Below are 20,670 nucleotides of genomic sequence, written 5' to 3' on the forward strand. Positions count from 1 at the left end.
AGTATATGGATGGATGTCTGGGTAGCTGGGTTGATGGGTAGGTAGGTAAGCAAAAGATGAAAAGAAGAATGGATAAAGTTTTGGGCTGCTCACAAAACCAAGCTAACCCACCCTCCAGGAACCTAGGCCAGGAACCCCAGAACTTGATAAAGGTGATCAGACTAGGAGTTCCTATCATGGTGCAGTGGAAATGAATCTGATTAGGATCCTTGAGGACGCAGGTTTGATCCCTGGCCCCTCTCAGTGGGTTAAGGATCCAGCATTGCCTGAGCTGTGGTGTAGGTCGCAGATGCAGCTTGGATCTGGCATTGCTGTGGTTGTGGTGTAGGCCAGCAGCTACAACTCTGATTTGACCCTTAGCCTGAGAACCTCCATATGCCACCAGTGTGGTCCTAAAAAGAAAAAAAAAAAAAAAAAGGTGATCAGACTAGCATAGAACAGGCACTAGGATCAGCTGTCTGTCTGGTCACTTAAGGATCACCCAACAGCTAATAAGTCTTCTTTATGTTAGAATATTCAGCCCGAGGGTGAGAAAGCTAGAAAGAATCTTAAATGATGTCAGATACATGCAAAGTATTTAGTGCAATGCATGGTATGTAGTTACTGCTTAATCAATGTTAGCTGCTATTATTGTGGCTGTTAGTATTGTTGCTAATGTTATATTAATGTGTACTTGCCGATGTTGTGTATGGGCCTAAGCATTTCACTTGCCCTATTTCGTTAGTACCCACAGCAAGCCGGGGAGGTAGATTCTATCGGTAACCCCATATTACTCATGACCGTGATTATTATTCTTGGGTTTTCTTCTTATTACTGGGACAGAAGAGAAACAGGCAAGATGTTTAAGTCCAAGCTGCTGGAAAAACAAACAAAAAAAACTCAGGGCAGCTAAAACTTTATCTGGGCAAGGCCACAGCATAGAGCAGTTGTCCTGACTGACAGCCACTCAGAGATGTCAGTTACTTCCCTTGAACCTTTGGGTACCCCCATAACCACCCCCACAGAACAATTATTTCATCTCGAGCGTCCATGGGCAGAGGGAAGAGGGGATTATTTAGTCTTACTCAGTGCCCAGAAGTGCCGGGAAACCTGAGTAGGACACTCAGTGGGATTATAAATAAGTGATGGCTTGTATGATGGAGTCCAAGAAAAAAAAAGTCTGACTTCAAATGGACATGTCTCTTGCCAGCACAGCTTAGAAGGGGATTCACTGTTATTTACCTGGATGAAGTAGGCTGACTTGACCTCATTCAGCCTCAGGGAAAACTCTCAACACCTCTCAGCGGGAAGTCTGCTGAGAGGGCCTGAGCAGGAGATGGTTCATGACCTGGGGCTGGTACTCAGCCACCCACTCGCTTTGGGATGCTGTTCCTCCTGATGAGCATTTTGGTTTTCCCATCTGTTAAAATGAGATGGTTATACTTGAACTCTTAGTGCAAGTGTCCTTCTCCATAGAACATTCTAGATTTTATTACTCCTTTTGCATTGTTTCTTGTGAGTACATTATGAGGAGATGGTAATCTTCCAGTTAGTGGAGAGAGAATTGTATCATTTGGGCTCCTTGGGATAGAAATGGCAAAATCACAACTCAATCTGGCTTAGGTAAGAAGGGGTATTTACTGGCTCCCAAAAGTGGAAAATCCAAAATCCAGAGCACTGCCTTCAGGAATGGCTGGATGCAGGAGCACTGATGACATTGTCGGGATTCAGTATCTCAGTCTCTGGGCTCTACATTCCCTACCATTGGCTTTATTTCCTGATATTCTCTCTGCTTATGATGGTGGAAAATTCTAAGAAATGAAGACCAGATGCTTTCAAATAATTTATAGTCTTTTCATTCAGAAAATAAAATTTCTAAATTAGGCAGTATGCAGAGCCTGTGGAAACAGGGAGTGGCAAGACAACTTCTTCGGACTTCCTTGGCCTTAGTATGTAAGAAGCATGGACTTAAATTTATTTCAAGGCCAGGCAGCTCACATAAGTGAGAATAATGTCTTGAGTGAGGAACATTAGGGAGAAGTGGAGTGGGTAGGGAGATTGTGTGTGCATGTGGGGGTAGCATAAAAGGAGAAGTATTTTTGACCACCTTGGCCATCTCCCTTATGCCTTGGAATATGATTTTATGGACACTGATGCCTGGAGTGGTGGCAGCCATTTTGTGACTATGAGGAAACAAACTTGGGACAAAGACCCAATATATTGAAGAATGCAGAGCAAGAAAATTGAAGAACCATGGGTCATTAATAACATAGTTGAGTTGCTGAACCAACTCTCATACCACCCTCTTCCTAAATTTTTATGTGAGATAATGAAATATTCTTATTCTTTAAGCCCCTGTTAGGTAAATATTCTGTTATTTGAGTTGAGCAAGACAGACCACCTCCTATCCTTGCGTAACCCATTCTATCAGATAATGAGAGCTAGTAATGAGCAAGTTTTTTGTTTGTTTGTTTGTTTTTTCCATGCCCACTGCACACAGAAGTTCCAGGACCAGGGATCGAACCTGTGCCACAGCGGTGACATCTTTAACCACTAGGCCACCAGGGAACTCCCTAAGTGCTTTCTACAAATTCCTCACAATTTCCATCATTGTTTTTTACACAGAGAAAAAAAAAATCAAATCTCAGAGAGGTTAAACCACTTGTCCAAGGTCATTCTGACTCTAGAACTCACTCTCTGAGCCACTACTGCCTTCCTGAGTAATTTTGCACTGTGTAAACAAAGAAGTAGTAGCAACAAGACTGTTGCTACGAAGTTGCAGAGCTGTTTCCATTGGCTGCTTTTCTAAGACTCAGGTTTACAGAGATGTTCTTTACCTGAATCTGGAGCCAGAGCCTGAACTTTGCAGGAATCAGGGCATCTGGGGTGACGAATCTGAATGATGTGAAATGTCTAGCACTAGCCTCAGGTCTGGGGAACTCTTCTCTGTCAGAGCCTTGTGGCTGTGAAATTGCTTAGCCATTCCCATCATCCATCATCTCAGTCCAAACTCCACTGACTCTGGACAATTGCAGAAGTTTCATGATAGGTCTTCCTGCTGCCAGTTTTTGTCCCTCAACATTCCCTAATGCACACAAGAGCTGGAAGTATCACTTCTGAAGACATGCGACACACACAAGACTTCTCTACTTAAAACCCAATTATGACTTCCCATCATGATTGGGAAAAACTCAGGAGCTCCCACTGTGGTGCAGTGGGTTAAGAATTTGACTGCAGGAGCTTGGGTTGCTACAGAGGCAAGGGTTCCATCCCCGGCCCAGCGCAGTGGGTTAAAGGATCTGGCATTGCAGCCCCTGTGGTTGGATTCAGTGTTTGGCCCAGGGAACTTTCATATGCCGTGGGTGCAGCCGTTAAAAACAAGGAGAAGAAGAAGAAGGAAATCCCAACAAGGCTGTGCCTGTCCTGGTCCTGTCCACCTTTCTAACCGCCCTTCCTAAGCTCATTTCTATCCTAGGGCTTTTGCTCTTTCTGTTTCCCTTGCCTGCATTTCTGTCCTCAGATCTTCACATGGTTGTTTTCTCCCTGCCTTCAGGGCCTCATCTTAGATGTATCACCTCCTCCAGGAAGCTGTCCCTGCCTGACCACCCTGTCTAAAGTTGCTGGCGCCTCTCTCAGTGATGCTCTATCATTTCCTCTTGTTTACTTTTCTTCATGGTATTTATCATAATTCATATTATGTGGCTCATTTATTTACTTGTTTATTAACTGCATCTCACACTAGAACATAACACCGTGAGTATAAGGACTGTCTGTTTCATTCTCATGGTATCTCCAGTGTTCAGAGTAGTACTTGGCACATAGTAGGCGCTCATTAATTACTGGCTGAGAGCATAGCATTTCCAAATGCCTCTGCCTTCTATTGAATTAATCTAAGATTTCTAACCTCGGCGCTACTGACATTCAGGGCTAGAGAAGTCCTTATTGTGGGGCTCTTGCCTGTGCCTTGGAGGATGTTTAGCAGATTCCCTGGCCTCTGCCTTTGTGATGATGGCGCCTCGAACAGGGATCATGTGATGGAGGTGATGAGACATGAACAGATTAAAATATATAATAATATTGTGTGCAACGCTATGGAAACGAATCCCTTAATTTTAGAAAGAAAGGGAAAGGCCAGAGGGAGAAGGAACTTACTTTGGGACACTGTGGTTTCATCAGTTTCTCTCCTTCAGCACGGGGGCTCACCACTGTGTCCTATTTACTTATCATGCAGTAAATATGTATTTGAAAGAATAAGTGAGTAAGGGAGTTCTCATCGTGGCTCAGCAGGTTATGAACCTGACTAGTATCCATGAGGATGTGGGTTCGATCCCTGGCCCTATTCAGTGGGTCAAGTATCCGGCGTTGCTGTGGCTGTAGCTCCAGCTGACCCTTAGCCTGGGAACGTCCATATGCCATGTGTGCAGCTCTAAAAAAAAAAAAAAAAAAGGGAATAAACATGGCACCCAACTACGGCATCCTTAGGGAGGCCTTGCTCACCTTTGCAGGTAAATCCTTTGGATTTTAATTCATTTCTGGAGATTATTTGATTGATCTGTCTCCCACACTGGACCTGCAGGGGAGGATGTATTCTTTACTGAGCCTGGCACAGATCTGGCACACAAGAAGCTCTCAATAACCAGCTGTCCAAGGTAACATGAATGAGTCACCAGGGTTTATAAGCTAGTTCACCCCTCACTCTCTCTTCCCATCACCTTGCTTTATTTTTCTTCTTAGCAGTTATCACCAACTGCCGCATTGGACATTTATTAATTGATGTGTTCACTGCCCACCTTCCCCTAGTAGAATCTAGAATTCCATTCTGGAATTTAGAATTTAGACTGGAAGTTCATGAAAGCGAGGGTTATGTAAAATTGCAATCTTCTCCCTCAAGCCCAGGCTCTATCCCTCTCCTCTGCTTCATTATCCCCACAGAGCTTATCACTGTCTGACATACTCTTTTACTTTCTTGGTTTTGGTCTGTTTCCAACCAGCTCCACCAGGCCTGGACGTTTGTGTTTGGTTCACAGCTGTATTTCAGACGCTAATCTTAGTGCTTTGAACACGGTAGGCGGTCAAGCCACGGTGTTGACCAGATGAAGGAAGGCGGGATTTGGAGGCAGGCAGCGGAGGTAGCCCAGGTAGGAGGGGGCAGACCGCTAGGCGCATCTCTGCGCGGTCCCTTAGGCCGCCCCCAGCCTCAGCAGCCAGCTGAGCCGGGCAGGCAGGAGTTAAGCGACGCTCACGCTTCCGACCCGCAGGTGGCGCCGTCCCGCCTCGTTGCCCGACTCCGGGCGCTCCGAAGTGCAGGACAGAATCGCAGCGAGCGCGGAGCCGAAGCTCAGCCCCGACTTGTTGATCTCGCCCTAGCAGCCGCCACCGCTGCCGCGGGAGCAGCAGGAGGAGGAGGAGGTGGAGCAGAAGGCGCTGCCTGATCCTGGTCCTGCCACCCGCGCCCCGGTGCCCGCCCGTGCCCCCAGCCTCGCAGAGCGCGCTTTGGCCCCGCGGCGCCTGCAGCTCCGGCGCGTCGTCTGCCCGGCCGGTGTAGGCCGGGCCCAGCCCGGCCCCGGGTCCGCCGCTGCCCGCGGGCGGGGGCGCCCGGGCAGCCGCGGCGATGCGTGGACCCTGGCCCCAGGAGGCGGCCACCCTGGGGGTGAGTGTTGGGGCGCGCGGCGGGAACGCAAGGGGACACAGGAGGGGGGCTCGCCTGCCGGGCGTTCGGCCTCTAGGTCTACCCAAGCTCCGCGGTTTCACGCTGGGGTGGGGAGGAGGGGAGGTGGGTGGGCGAGGGCCAGAGCCCGGGAGGGTGTGCGATCCCCATCTAGGGGTGAGGGGATAGAGCATGAGCTTCACATACCTGGGGGCTCAGAGGAGCCCCCGAAATCACCAGTGCGCGGAGGGAGGAGGGCTCGTTTTGAAAAGGCCAGAAAATTCAGCTCATTTCCCCGCCTCCCACCTCCCCCACCCCTTCCTTTCCAAGCCCCGGGAAAGGCGCAGAACCCGGAGTTATAAAAAGCCATCGCAGGAGAGGAGCAAGGAGGAGGAGGAGGAAGAGGTGGAAGAGGAGGAGAACAAGGAGAAGGGGGCGGGGAAGGAAAGAGGGGAGGGCGGACCAGGTGGATCCCCAGGAATCTGTGCGCCCCTCCTGTCGTGGGGTAGGGGGCGCAGAGGGAGGGGCAGGACCTCGCGGAGAGCTTGCCTTTGCGACTTCAGGGTTCACCTCGTCTCCGGAGCGACCTCGAGGATGCTCCCTAGGCTTGGGGAGAGGGGTCGCTTCAGGACAGCGAGGCTGTCCTCACCACCCCGTCTGTTGTGACCGACAGGTGAACACCTGAAACCCTCCAGAATTCCCCCAAATCTTTAAAGGTTTAAAAAAAGCAAACCCGCTGCCACTCCCAGCCCTCAAATCCTAATTATCTCAGAGCTGGGGAAGGAAAAGATGAGTTTTTTGGGTTTTGTGTTTTTTTTTTAAGTTTTATTCGTGCAGGGCCCCTCTTCTCCCCGTTGCGGGGCCAGGCCCGGGACTCGACGGGGAGACCTAGAGAGAAACGAGTTTCAGCACTCGAAGGGGCGGACAGCGCCCCAGGCGGCCGGGTCGGCTAGGGCTGCAGAAGCCCGGGGTGGGGCCTCCTGGGCCCTGGGGTGCCTCTTGGGGGCCCTCTCCCCGCCCCGAAAGGCCGCCCCTCCCTCCACCCATGGGGTGGGGCGGACTTCAGCACTGGAGGGAGGGACAGCGCCCAGCCTTTCTGCCCGCCTGAGCGGCTTAAGCTCCAGGAAGGTCAAGGCCGGCTGGGGCATCAGTGGAGAGGTGGGGAGGGGCCAGGCGCAGCTCCCTGTTTGCTGACCTGCGTCTGCTTTCTGCCTCGCAGCCGTCGGGATGGAGGTGAGAAGACGGCGGTGACACGCACCCGCGCGGCCTCCTGCACCCCCAGCAGCCCACAGCGCTCCCTGCCCCCCTCCCCCGCGGCAGCCGGCCTTGCCGTCCAGTGACAGCGGCCTGGGGGGGCAGGGGGGGCGGGGGCGGCCGGACCAGCGATGCCGGCGGGCATGACGAAGCATGGCTCCCGCTCCACCAGCTCGCTGCCACCCGAGCCCATGGAGATTGTGCGCAGCAAGGCGTGCTCTAGGCGCGTCCGCCTCAACGTTGGGGGGTTGGCGCACGAGGTGCTCTGGCGCACCTTGGACCGCCTGCCCCGCACGCGGCTGGGCAAGCTTCGCGACTGCAACACCCATGACTCGCTGCTCGAGGTGTGCGACGACTACAGCCTGGATGACAATGAGTACTTTTTCGACCGCCATCCAGGTGCCTTCACCTCCATCCTCAACTTTTACCGCACGGGACGGTTGCACATGATGGAGGAGATGTGCGCCCTCAGTTTCAGCCAAGAGCTTGACTACTGGGGCATCGACGAAATCTACCTGGAGTCCTGCTGCCAGGCTCGCTACCACCAGAAGAAGGAGCAAATGAACGAGGAGCTCAAGCGTGAGGCCGAGACCCTACGGGAGCGGGAGGGCGAGGAGTTCGATAACACTTGCTGCGCAGAGAAGAGGAAAAAGCTGTGGGACCTACTGGAGAAGCCCAATTCCTCTGTGGCCGCCAAGGTGAGTCTGAAATCTGGGGGCTGCTAGGCCAGGGGGTTCTGCCTGTGTCTGCAGATTCAGGACCACGGCTGGGGGACGCTGGCTTCGTTCCCGAATATGGAGACCAGGAAAGAGGAAAGGCTATGGCTGAGACCTCCAAGGTGAGGACCAACAACCCCTTTAGGCTGCTCCTCTGTGGCCTTGGACACCCCATCCTTTCATTATTCAATTCTTTATGCCCCAACTTTGTTGGAGAAAAGTGTTTACAGAGATTTATGAAAACCCATAGTAAGAGAATGGCCCCTGCAAATAGCAGGGCATGGTGCGACAATAAAACCTTGCTAGGATGGAGAGAGTTGAATTTGGTCTATTCTATATAATGCTCCCTTGTGGATGCCCAGACCTGGGTTGGAAAGAAAGTCAGCCTACAATTTTAATACTTATCCCTATATTTATAACCCCACTTTGCCCCCAGGAGGGAATGAATGCAGCTTATAGACATACCGGGGCGGGGGGGGGGGGGATCTTGAGACAGTATTATCTGTTTTAACATAAGTGAGAAAAATGCAGCAAAGGGACTCTGAGGGGTGGGTGTGTGCATGCATGAAGCATACAGCTGGCTGTGGACGCATGTGAGCAAAGGGTCAGCCCTGGTTGCTTCTTTATTTGGTGAGTCGATTCCAAGAACTGTTTGATGCAGCTTATAAAGATGCTTTGGCTGTTGGAAGAGGATGTCAATTTTGAAATAGAGAAAAATGAGGCAACATGAAAAAGAAGGAGAAAGAGGCAGGAATGAGATCATCACACTGGGTGGGCCAGGGAGTCCTGTGTGCTGTGAGCAAAAGCAGAAACCATAAGGGAAAGGCTGCGGGGGGGGGGGGGGGGGGGGGGGGGGCAAGGGAGGCAGGCCTGGGATGGAGGTCTTTTGTTGCTGGAGCACTTTCTCTGGGTCAGGTTGGGGTTCAGGGATGGCTTGGGAGCGACGGGGGCTTATCTTCACGTGGCCTATGCGCTGCGACTTGGGAGTAAATGACAACAGTGTGTGCAGTGCTATAAAAGAGGCCGCATGGGGCCCAAGGGGGAGCCAAGAAAAGAGGGGGTGATGTCAAAATCCATGAAGACCAAGTCAGGAGAGATGTGTTGAACATAACTCATCTCAGAGCGGGGCTGGAAAAGGAGGGCAGGTAAATGTGTTCATGGAAAGGAAAAAGAGGAGGAAGTCTCCACGGCACCCAAGCTGCCTTAGCTCGGGCTGCCTCCGGTCTGGCTGGCCTCTCATTGTGGGGTCTCCCAGGCTCGGTTGGCCCCCCACTCAAGGTCCACCTACAGCACCGGGTCTGGAGGGGGTTTGCGGGGACCTTTCTCCAGATCTGGGTGCCCAAGGAGAGGCCTTTGAGAGTGAATGTAGGGGTGGGGGCTGGCTGGAGAGTGGAGGGGGGCCCGAAGGTTTTCTCTCTTCCCTGTTGACCCCAAACAGGAGTGGAGATTCCTAGGCCTGGTTAACTCTGCTGAGGGCTGCCTCCGGCCATAATCCTGCCCCGGGGTTTCGTGTCCAAAAAGCCTCTCTTAAGACAGTCACTCACCCTTAACCGGCTTAGGATCAACAGAATTATTTTGCTATTTCCAGGCCTGATATGGGTTCCTCCTCTCCACACCCAAGTTAGACCCAGGCGTGATTCTGCCTCCTCCCTGCCCTGTCCCTAAGATAAGGGAGTGAGGGGCAGGGGAGGGGAGGGCCACCTCCCCCAGGAGAAGCAGGCAAAGGGCTATGTTTGGGCAGGCACCTGGCAGCAAGACACTGGGCTTGCAAAAGGCACTGTTTGGGAATAACAGCTTCATCTCTCCTTCGGGTTAATCCGCTCACAGGGACGAGCTTCGTGACCTCTCTGTGATCCCAGTCTCGGGCTGCTGGCTTGTCCTGGCAGATGGACAGTCTAGGATATTCTGCAGCAAGGGCTGAAATGGTGAGGCAGGCAGGCTCATTGCCCTTCAGTATAGACACCCTGACTGCCATTGATCACATAGCCACCGTGTATGAAGTGTGACAGACAACACATGTAGTCCTTATACCAACTATTATCACCCCTTTTCACAAATAGGGGACGATCAGAGAGGTTAAGTCACTTGCCTAAGGTCACCCAAAAGGCAAACAGGAGTAGCCAGAAATTCACACAAACTCCAGTGTGATTTTGAAGACACTGTTCTGGGAGTTCCCCTTATGGTTCAGTGGAAACAAACCTGACTAGTATCCATGAGGATGCGGGTTTGATCCCTGGCCTCACTCAGCAGGTTAAAGATCTGGTGTTGCCATGGGTTGTGATGTAGGTCACAGACATGGCTTGGATCTGGCATGCTGTGGCTGTGGTGTAGGCCAGCAGCTGCACTCCAATTGGACCCCTAGCCTGGGAACTTCCATATGCTGCAGGTGCAGCCCTAAAAAGCAAAAAAAAAGGACACTGTTCTGTCCACAGTGATAAAGTACCATAGTCTCCTCCTCATTCTCTCTGCTTCCACTTTTGCCCCCTGCAATCCATTCCCCACTCAGCAGCCAGAGTGAGCTTTTCTAAATGTAAATTGGATCCCATTATTCATCTGCTTAAAATGCTCTAGACAGGTTTCCCATCATATTCATGATAAGGTCTGAACCCTTCACCATGAATCCAGCTCTGTGGCCTCTCTGAGTTCATCTCTTCTGTCCTCTAGTTCACTCAGTTTCAGCCCCACTGGCCTCCTTGCTGTTTGCTAAACAGGTCAGGGTTTATCCTACCTCAGAACCTTTGCACTTGCTGTTCCCGTTGCCTGGAAATCTCTTCCCCATATGGTCCCATGGCTGGTGGCTCCTCCTCATTGGAGCTGGTCCCTGTTCCAACGTCCCCATCCTCAAAGAGACCTTCCTGAGCCCTGTCTTAGACAGCCTCCCTCCCCTTACACACTGCTGCATCTTGCAGTGTCTTTCCCTCATAGCATTTAGGTGCCATTCTGAATTCATACTTGTTTCCTTGTGTTTCTCAGTTTCTTCCTGACAAGAATACAAGTGTCATGAATTGTATTCACTTTCTCAATTCTCAGCACCTGTCATGGTGCCTGGCACAGAGGGTCCCCAGAATGAATGAGAATGAATGAATGGAGCAAGCAACCAGCCAGTCACCGTGTCTCTGAGGATCTGTCACTCCTTCCTCCCAGGCCACCTGCAGCCCAGTTCTCTCTGCCTCTGGCCTCTTTCTTTCTTCCTTCCTTCCTTCCTTCCTTCCTTCCTTTCTTTCTTTCTTTCTTTTCTTTTCTTTTGTTTTTTGTCCTTGTAGGGCCCCGTGGCATATGGAGGTTCACAGGGTAGGGGTCCAATCGGAGCTGTAGCCACCTGTTTATGTCACAGCCACAGCAATGCCAGATCCGAGCAGGGTCTGCGACCTATACTTCAGCTCATGGCAACGCCAGATCCTGAATCCACTGAGCGAGGCCAGGGATCAAACCTGCAACCTCATGGTTCCTAGTCGAATTTGTTTCCGCTGCACCACGACAGGAACTCCTTCTGGCCTTTTTCCATCATGTCTTCTTTGCCCTCCCATCCCCACCCAGCCCCTCAACTTGGATGCTTTGCTTGTCAGAACAGCCAGGTCTATAGACATTTCTCAGCGGTCACAGAATGAGAAGTCAAATGGAGAATCACTGCTGGGTGATTGTGAGATACAGAAATGGCCAGAGCTCAGGAGTTCCCTTGTGGCACAGCAGGTTAAGGATCCAGAGTTAGTCACTGCAGTGGCTCAGGTTGCTGCTGTGGCGCAGGTTCGATCCCTGACCCAGGAATTTCCACATGTCACAAGTGTGGCCAAAAAAAGAGAGAGAGAGGGATAGAAATGGCCATACCTCATATATTTAAGAGTAAGGATAGACCTGGACTCCAAGTCCAGCTCTGTCACCTCCCCAGTTTCTGGCTTTAGGCTAGTTCTTCACCTCTTCAAGCCCTAGCCTCTTACCTATAAACTGTAGATAAAAGACGCGCCTTGCAAGGCCATCATCATGTCATTTTCATCAGAATTTAGCACAGTGCCTAACCCACAGTAGGTAGGGCGTATTGTTATAAATAATAGAGAGCAGAGTCCTTTTTCTGTGGTTGGGTGGGCAGAGTTGCGCCAAACCCTTTCCTTCTGATAGCAGTGCTAGGAGGCCGAGCTGCCGCTGTTAATAATTGATGGATGTTCTGGCAACACAGAGACAAACCAAAGCGCAGGCCCTCGCCTTCCCCATCAGGGGAGTGAAAATCAAAATCCATTAGGCAAAAGGCAGTGTGATTGATTCTTGTTTGGAAGCTGGGGTCAACCCCATCCGAGCCACAGGCTTGCGGTGCTGGCCCACCACTCAGTTTCTGCTTTCTGGGAAAACTCTACAGGTTTTTCTCAGTAGGACAGAGAGGGGATGAATTTGCCTGGCCAGGAGAATCTGCAGTCCCTGGAATAGTCTCAGGGTTAAAGCCCGGGAGATAATTTCCTAATGTTCAGAGTAGCTGCTGTTTATTGTGCTAGGCTCTGATTAGTGGGACTTTATATCCACCCACACAGTGAAATTGCTTCAACAGTTCCGTCGAGGAAGTCTGCAGTTGAGGCTACAAGTCACAGACTAGAAAACTCAAAGTGGCTTCCGTAAGGAGGAAGATGTGTCCTTTCACCTAACAGGAAGTTCCAAGGTAGCTGGGTTTGGGTTCCTGGTTCCATGGGGCCATTAGGATTTGAGATTCTTTCTGTCTTCCTGCTCCTCCAGCTCCTGCAGGTGGCTGTATGCCTCACATTACAATATGGCTGCCCAGTTCCAGCCTTCAAATGTGGAAACAGTATCCTACCAATGAAGAGAGGCTGTCCTTTTATGCACCACTATTTCTTTTCTTTTTTTTTTTTTTTCCTGTGAGGCAAACCTTTCCCTGCTGGCAGACTCCTTTTTTGATCCCATTAGCGAGATCAGGTCACATGCTCATGTGCTAGCTGCAAGGAAGCCTGGGAAGGCAAGTGTCTGGCATTTGCAGATGTGGAAGGAAATGTGTTTGATGAGTGATATTAACATTCATTTACAGAGAGGAAATGGGGGCTCTGAAAGGGAAGTCTCTTCCCAGAGCTCACACAGCTAAGTCCTCAGTCAGTATTTGTTGAAGAAATGCAAATGGCAGAGCGAGGGTTGGAACCCAGGTTGGTCTGGTTCCTAAGCCTGTGCTTCTCAATCCCGGAATCTTGGGCACAGACCCTTCAAACTCTTTGAGCTTCAGTGAGCTCATCACCCAGTGGTGATGGTACAGATGCCCCTTCTTGGGGCTGCCTTGGTGATTCAGTGAGATTTCAGATATGAGTGTAATTTGCAAATGGAAAGTACTTCATAAATATGAATTATTGTTGTGGTGGTTGTTCTTGTGATTATATTTCACAGTGGAAGTAGCCTTTATTTAGGGACATTGGTTAGTAGTTTGCCTGCCACAGATTTGATTAAGAATCACCTCTGGAGTCCAACGGGTGTGGTTCATTCCTCAGCCACCTTGCTTACCAGGACCATGATCTTGGGCACGTTCCTTTCCTCCTCTGAGTCTTACTTTCCTCATCTGAAAAATGAGAATTTTAATGGAGCTCACCCCTTAGGGCCATTAAGAGATAACCGGCATAAAGAATTTAGCCCAGTGCCTGGCACGTGGTAAACATTCTCTAAGTGACAGCAGTGATTATTAGTGTTGTCGCCAAACTCCTCTATTCTAGCTACACACCTGGTTGGCAGCATCCCCTATGACAGTGTTGCTGCTGATCACTGCCCGCCCGCTTTGGATTGTATGCTTTTAGTGGGGTGGTGCTTCTGCTTCCTTGACCTGATCCAGATGAATTTGTGTTTTATCATCATCAAAAAAACAAAAAAACCAAAAAAAAAAAAAAAGGAGGGAACCCAACTCAGAATCCATGGGGCGCCTCCAGTGCTGTGAATCGTCTGGCTGAGGCTCTTGCTGGCTCCGGTGGTTCATTCTGGATATTCGTATTTATTCCTGGAAAACAATAGGCCAGAGGTTCAGAATCCTGGCTACAGGGTCACACAGACCTGACATTTCCTAGCTCCAGACTTCAGACAAATCATGTTACCTCGCGTAGTTTCCATTTCCTAATCTGTAAATGAAGCCACCTCACAGGGTTGCCTGGAGGATAGAGTCTGTAAATCAGTGACACTGTGCTTCATAAATCAGTATCCTGCCTTTTTTTTTAAATATTTCTTTTTTTTCCCCTTTTCTTTTTATGGCTGCACCTGCAGTATATGGAGGTTCCTGGGCTAGGGGTCGAATCAGAGCTGCAGGTGCCGGCCTATGCCACAGCTGTGGCAACATGGGAGCCAAGCTGCATCTGCGACCTGCAGCTTGTGGCAACGCCAGATCCTTAACCCACTGAGTGAGGCCAGGGATTGAAGCCGTATCCTCACAGAACACCATGTCCAGTCCTTGACCCACTGAGCCACAATGGGAACTCCCAGTATCCTGATTTGATAAAGGGAGATGAAGAGGGTGCTTCAAGAACTTGCATGAGTCAAGATCAGGGGCCGTTTTCAGGCTTTTCTGCCTGCATTGTTACTGTCATTGAGGTTTCGGGGGTCTTTTCATTCCTCCAGGATACTAGCCCAGGATCATACATTAGCAGCTGGGCTTTCGGGGGTTTTGAAAGGCTGCAAAAGGCTAGAGATTGTGAAAACGCTTAGGGGGGAAAGGTTCTGGCCAAATGAGGAGTTTGGCCAAAACTTAATTAACTGAAAGAGAACAAGCATGCATTAAACACCAACTCCATACCTAGCACTGTGTGTACTTCCTGCGTTTGATGGCGCCATGGATTTCAGAGTTGGATCGCCCAAGTTCAGAGTTTAACTCACCATGTGATGTGTGACAAACTACTGCACCTCCTTGTGCCTTCATTCATGAAAGGGGGACAGTAGCAGGGCCTGCCTCTTTCAGTCTCTACCAGGATTAAATGAATTAATGCATGCAAAGCATTTCAAATAGGGTTTGGCACGTAGAAAACCCTCAGTAACTGTTACGGGTTTCTGTCTTGTCTTCGATTTTTTTTTTTCTTTTTCTTTTTCTTTTTATGGCCGCACCTGCACCACATGGAAGTTCCTGGGCTAGGGGTTGACTTGGAACTGGAGCTGCCCGCCTACTACACCAAAGCTGCAGCAATGTGGTATCTGAACCACCTCTGTGACCTACACTGCAGCTTGCAGCAACACCGGATCCTTAACCCACTGAGCAAGGCCAAGGATCAAACCCGCATTCTTACTGATACTAGTTGGGTTCTTAACGCACTGAGCCACAACAAAAACTCCTGTTTTGTCTTGTTTTTAGCTGTCGTTGTTTCATTTAATCCTCCTATCATGCCAGATAAATAAGATTCTTTTCAAAAATTCACTATTCTTATAAAATGATACATACTCGTTATAAAGAGGGGTTATATAACTTGCTCAACATCATACAGGCAATTGGAGCAGAACAGGGACCCAACCCTGATAGAGAAAATATGGTCAGGGTTCCACCTATATCCTTTTAAGCTCTTCTGTTTTCGGTGCCAGTAGCCCCCCTCCCAGCGGCCAGCACCTGCAATTCTTTGCCTAGAAGCTGCCTCTGGCTGGTGGAGTCCAGTAAGGACAGAGAGTTAGTGCCCTACTTGGAGGGAGCAGCCCTCAACTGATGGCTGATGGGGAAAGTGTGTAAATACTCCAGCTCCCTTCCCCTGGATGGGGGTGTAACTCAGAGGGGCATGGTCTACACTGGCCCCCAGAGCTCCTCAGCAGAATTAAGCCCCTAAATCCTTGCTTGATCATATACCCTGTTTGGCCTCTTTCCCTTCCCTGCTCATAGCCCCTCTCACTCACAGTGTTTTCTAGGATCACATCCCACATAAGCCACTTTCCTCAGATCCTTGTCTTAGGATCTGGTTCTGGGGATGCAACCAAAGACCTGTGGGAAACCTCCAGATCCTGTCGGGGATCATCTTAAAAGAAGAAATTGCAGGGCTGGCTGGGCTCAGTCAGCCTCATCTCCATCTCCTGGAGAAAATGAAAACAGCAATAGCAGCAGCAGCCACCAATCTGCTTCTGGTGTGCCTGGTGCAGTGCAGGGAGCATCGAAGGCACCGCAGCATCTGATTCCCACAGTCACCCCATGAAGGAGGGATGATGATCCTCATCTTACAACTGTGGAAACGGGCCCAGAGAGGTAAAGTGGCTGGCCCAGGGTCACACAGCGAATGAGAGGACTCCTTGACTGTGAGCCCATGACCTGACCCCTGTGCCCTTTTAGTGACCTTCAGGAAGTGAGACGTGAGCTCTGCAATGCCTCTTCACCTTGGGGAACTGAAGTGTTGAGGTGAGAGGCCTTCAGCATCTCCCACCTGACTTGGGAGTGTTGCTCGCCCCTGGTCCCTTGTGACCTTGGATCCAAAGTCCAAGGATGGGACTGTTGGAGACACAGGGTCAGCGTTCAGCATTATTTTGATAGGTAATTTAAATAGATAAGGCCCTCCCTTCTCTCTGAGGAGGGATAGTCTCGATTTTGGTGTCTCTGGGAGAGGTGGGCATGACCAGAAGGGGCCAGGAGCAGAGGCACAAGCCAGCCCCCAAACTGGAGGCGGGTGGGGCGGGAGCCGGATTTCACATATTCCTATCCTGAGCATCAACTCTCCTTTCAGATTTTCCCTGATGACATAAATAACAAATAAGACGTAATGGTACCATATGAGACATACGCCTGCGGGTACGGGTATGGCCTGGGTTCAGAGTCCACCCCCACCGCTTCTGGCGGTGTGAACCCACAAGGCGCCTCACCCCAGTAAGGCTGGGAGTGGGGAGAATAAACCGGGTGTGCTTCGCAGTACAGGGGGCTCACCCCTGTCTGATCCTCTGAGCTTCGACAAACACCCATGCCCACACCTACAACTGAAACACAGCCTCTGGGTAGCTTCTTTTTGGTTTATGGTAGAACACAGAGAAGATAAAATGTACCATCTTAACCATTTTTAAATGAACGCTCATTAGTGTTATGTACATTCTTGTTATTGTGCATCCAGTCTCCAGAGCTTTTTTATCTTGCAAAATTGCAACTCTGTACCCGTGAAACAATAACCCCCTCAGGCCCTGGCATCCCCTTCATAGGAATTTGACTATGCAGAGCCTTTGTCTTTTCATGACAGGCTTGTTTCGCTTAGCGCCGATATCCTCGAGGTTCATCCCTGCTGTAGCATGTGTCGGCATTGCCTCCCTTTCTAAGGCTGAATAAATAGTCCGTGGTGTGTGCCCTCCACATTTTGTTTAGCCATTCATCCGGCGATGGACACTTGGGTTGCTTCCACCTTTTGGCTCTTTGGAGAATAACACTGCTAGGAACCTGGCTGTCTAAATACCTCTGGGAGACCCTGCTTTCAGTTCTTTTGGGTGTATATCCAGCAGTGGCATTGCTGATTTATGTGGTAGTTCTATTGTTAATGTTTTGTATTGTTAATGTTTAGGAGCTACCCCGTTTTACCTTCTGACCAGGAGTGCGCTTGCGTTCTGATTTCTCCACATCCTCACCAACACTTGTTATTTTCCAGGTTGTTGGATTTTTGTGTTTTGGTGTTTTACTGGTTTGGTTTTGTTTATAGCAACCCTCCTCGTGGTTCCTAGTCAGACTTGTTTCCAACCCCCCCCGCCCCCCACGACGGGAACTCTCTAGTAACCATCCTATTGGGCATGAATGGTACTGCCTTGTGGTTTGATTTTTATTTCTCTAACGATTAGTGGAGTTGAGCACCTTCTCGGATGCTCGTGGGCCATGTGTACACCTTCTTTGGAGAAACAGCTATTCAAGTAATTTGCCTGTTTTCTAATCAGGTTGTTTGGTTTTTATCCTCAAATTGTAGCCGTCCTAGCAGTTTCTTTATGTATTCTGGACAGTAACCCCTTATCTTAAGCTCTATGACCCGCAAATATTTTCTCCCAGTCTGTAGGTTGCCCTTTCACACAGAAGTTTTGAATTTGGATGAAGTCCAACTTGTCTATGTTTTCTTTCGTTGCTTGTGCTTTTGGTGTTCGATGTAAGCAACCGTTGACAGATCCAGTGTCATGAGGCTTTTTCCCCATGATTTCTTCTGAGCGTTTTATACTTTTAGGTCTTCTTGCCTTTAGGCCTTTCAGCCATTTCGAGTTAATTTTTGCAAGTGGTTTGAGGAAAGGGATGGTCATTGCTTAGCATGTGGCCAGTTTCCCAGCATCACTGGCTGTCCTGGGTGACTTTGACTCCCAGGGAGGGTTGGGAAGAAGAGCAGGTATTGAGGAGGACGGGCCCTGGGGAGGTGAGAGTCCGAGGCCCTGACACATGTGGAGCTCTGTGCACAGAGCTGAGGACGCAGGAAGGTGCCTCCTGGGTCAGCTGCTATTGTCACCGTTGGCCAGGATAATGGCCCGTTCCTGGCACACTCAGCAGGATGCCACCGTTCCTCTTCCACTTGCGAAAGCTTTGTAGAGGGCAAGCGAGAGAATGTGAAACATCAGGGTGAGTGACCCTTGTCCAGAATGTGACCATGTCTCACCGGCCCCTGCTGCCTCCCTGACCCAGGCCCCGCCCCCACCTGAACCATGGCAGGAGCCTCTTCCCATCAGTTGCTTCCACCCACCACCTTCACGATCTGTCCTCCATGTGCAGTCAGTGGGAGCCTCTGCAGCTCGGTCTAGCTCACTCCCCTGCCACGGCACCCTCTCACTCAAAGGAAAAGCCAAAGTCTTCACGTCGACCCCCCCCCCCCACCTACAGGGCCCGTGATATGGCATCTTTCCTCTCCCTCAACACCCTTCCAAGCTCCTTCCCTACTTCTCTCTCCCTCCCTTGCTCCATTCTGCTGGCAGTGTCTTCCTGCAACACACCAGAGCGCTCACCACCTCAGGGCCTTTGCACTTGCTGTTCCTTCTGCCCAGTAGAGATGTCCCAGAGACAGCCTCGAGACTCGCTGCCTAACCTGTTCAGATCTCAGCTCAAGTATCTTTTTAGCGAGGCAGCCGCTGGCCACCACTATAAAACAGTCCCCCAGTGCTCTGCACTCGCCTCTCCTGCTTGATTGTCCTCTTCCGGCACAGCATAAAATTACCTAATTATGCATTTACTTTTCTCTCTCCCACTTGGATACAAGCCTCCAAGGGCAAGGTTTTTGTCTGTTTAGTTATGTCCCCGAGGCCTAGAATAGTGCCTGCCAGAGAGGAAGCACTCAATAGATATTTGTCAAATGAATGTGGTTTTATTTTTTTGGCTACACCCGCCACATTCTTAAGGTTTCCCAGGCTAGGGATGGAACTTGTGCCACAGCAGCAACCTGGGCCACTGCAGTGACAACGTCGGATCCTTAACCCGCTGCACCACAGGGGAACTCCTGTTGAACGAATGAATGATGTTATCTTAGAGATGGCTGAGAATATGTACTAATCAATGAAAAAGGGAATTTTTAAAAAATTACTTAATGAATTTTATTACATTTATAGGTGTACAACAATCATCACAACCAAATTTTACAGCATTTTCATTGCAAACCCTCAGTGCATCCCCCCCCACCCCAACCTGTCTCATTTGGAAACCATACGTTTTTCAAAGCCTGTGAGTCAGTATCTATTCTGCAAAAAAGTTCAGTCTGTCCTTTTTTCAGATTCCACATGTCAGTGATAGCATTTGATGTTGGTGTCTCATTGTATGGCCGACTTCACTTAGCATGATAATTTCTAGGTCCACCCATGTTGCTAAAAATGCTGGTACTTCTTTCCTTTTAATGGCTGAGTAATATTCCATTGTGTACATGTACCACATCTTCCTGATCCACTCCTCTGTCGATGGACATTTAGGTTGTTTCTATGTCTTGGCTATTGCAGATAGTGCTGTAATGAACATTGGAGTACATGTGTCTTTTCGAGTCATGGTTTTCTCTGAATAGATGCCTAGGAGTGGGATTGCTGGATCAAATGGTAGCTCTATTTTTAGTTTTCTGAGGAATCTCCATACTGCTTTCCAGAGTGGTTTCACCAATTTACAATCCCACCAACAGTGTAACAGGGTTCCTTTTTCTCCACACCCTCTCCAGCACTTATTGTTTGTAGACTTTTTGATGATGGCCATTCTGGCTGGTGTAAGGTGGTACCTCAGAGTGGTTTTGATTTGCATTTCTCTAATAATGAGTGATGTTGAACATCTTTTCATGTGTTTTTTGGCCATCCATATGTCTTCTTTGGAGAGTTGTCTGTTTAGATCTTCCACCCATTTTTTGATAGGGTTGTTTGCTTTTTTGGTGTGGAGCTGTAGGAGGTGTTTATAAATTTTGGAGATTAATCCCCTGTCAGTCGATTCATTTGCAAAGATTTTCTCCCATGCTGTGGGTTGTCTTTTTGTTTTGTTTAGGGTTTCCTTTGCTGTGCAGAAACTTTCAAGTTTAATTAAGTCCCATTTGTTTATTTTTGTTTTTACTGTCATTACTCTAAGAGGTGGACCTGAGAAGATGTTGCTGTGGTTTATGTCAGAGAGTGTTTGGCCTATGTTTTCCTCTAAGGTTTTCATAGTGTCTGGTCTTATATCTAGGTCTTTAATCCACTTGGAGTTTATTTTTGTGTATTGTGTTAGAGAGTGTTCTAATTTCATTCTTTTCCATGTGGCTGTCCAGTTTTCCCGGCACCACTGATTGAACAAGCTGTCTTTTCTCTCTTGTATATTCTTGCCTCCTTTGTCATAGATTAAGTTGGCTATAGGTACGTGGGTTTAATTCTGGGCTTTCTATCCTGTTCCACTGATTTATATGTCTGTCTTTGTGCCAGTACCATACATTTTTGATGACTGTTACATTGTAGTATAGTCTGAAGTCTGGGAGCCTGATTCCTCCAGCTCCATTTTTCTTTTTCAGGATATCTTTGGCTATTCTGGGTCTTTTGTGCTTCCAAACAAACTTTAAACTATTTTGTTCAAGTTCTGTGAAAAACATCCTTGGTAATTTGATAGGATTGCATTGAATCTGTAGATTGCCTTGTGTAGTATAGTCATTTTGATAATATTAACACTTCCAATCCAAGAGTGTGGTATATCTTTCCATCTATTTGTGTCATCTTTTATTTCTT

The 20,670-nt window shown here is 49.2% G+C and overlaps 1 protein-coding gene across 1 annotated transcript in view; it reads left to right on the forward strand.

Moving 5' to 3' along the window:
* The first annotated feature begins 5,286 nt into the window (after nucleotides 1–5,286).
* Nucleotides 5,287–20,670, forward strand: part of KCNB1 (potassium voltage-gated channel subfamily B member 1) — a 104,210-nt gene continuing 88,826 nt past the window's right edge. The window contains exons 1-2 of the mRNA XM_047770897.1: nucleotides 5,287–5,629; nucleotides 6,846–7,578. Coding sequence (XP_047626853.1) covers nucleotides 7,012–7,578 — 567 coding nt within the window. The 5' untranslated portion in view covers nucleotides 5,287–5,629; nucleotides 6,846–7,011. The remainder of the gene's footprint in view (nucleotides 5,630–6,845; nucleotides 7,579–20,670) is intronic.

Source organism: Phacochoerus africanus, chromosome 3 (assembly GCF_016906955.1).
Source record: "Phacochoerus africanus isolate WHEZ1 chromosome 3, ROS_Pafr_v1, whole genome shotgun sequence".
NCBI lineage: Eukaryota > Metazoa > Chordata > Mammalia > Artiodactyla > Suidae > Phacochoerus > Phacochoerus africanus.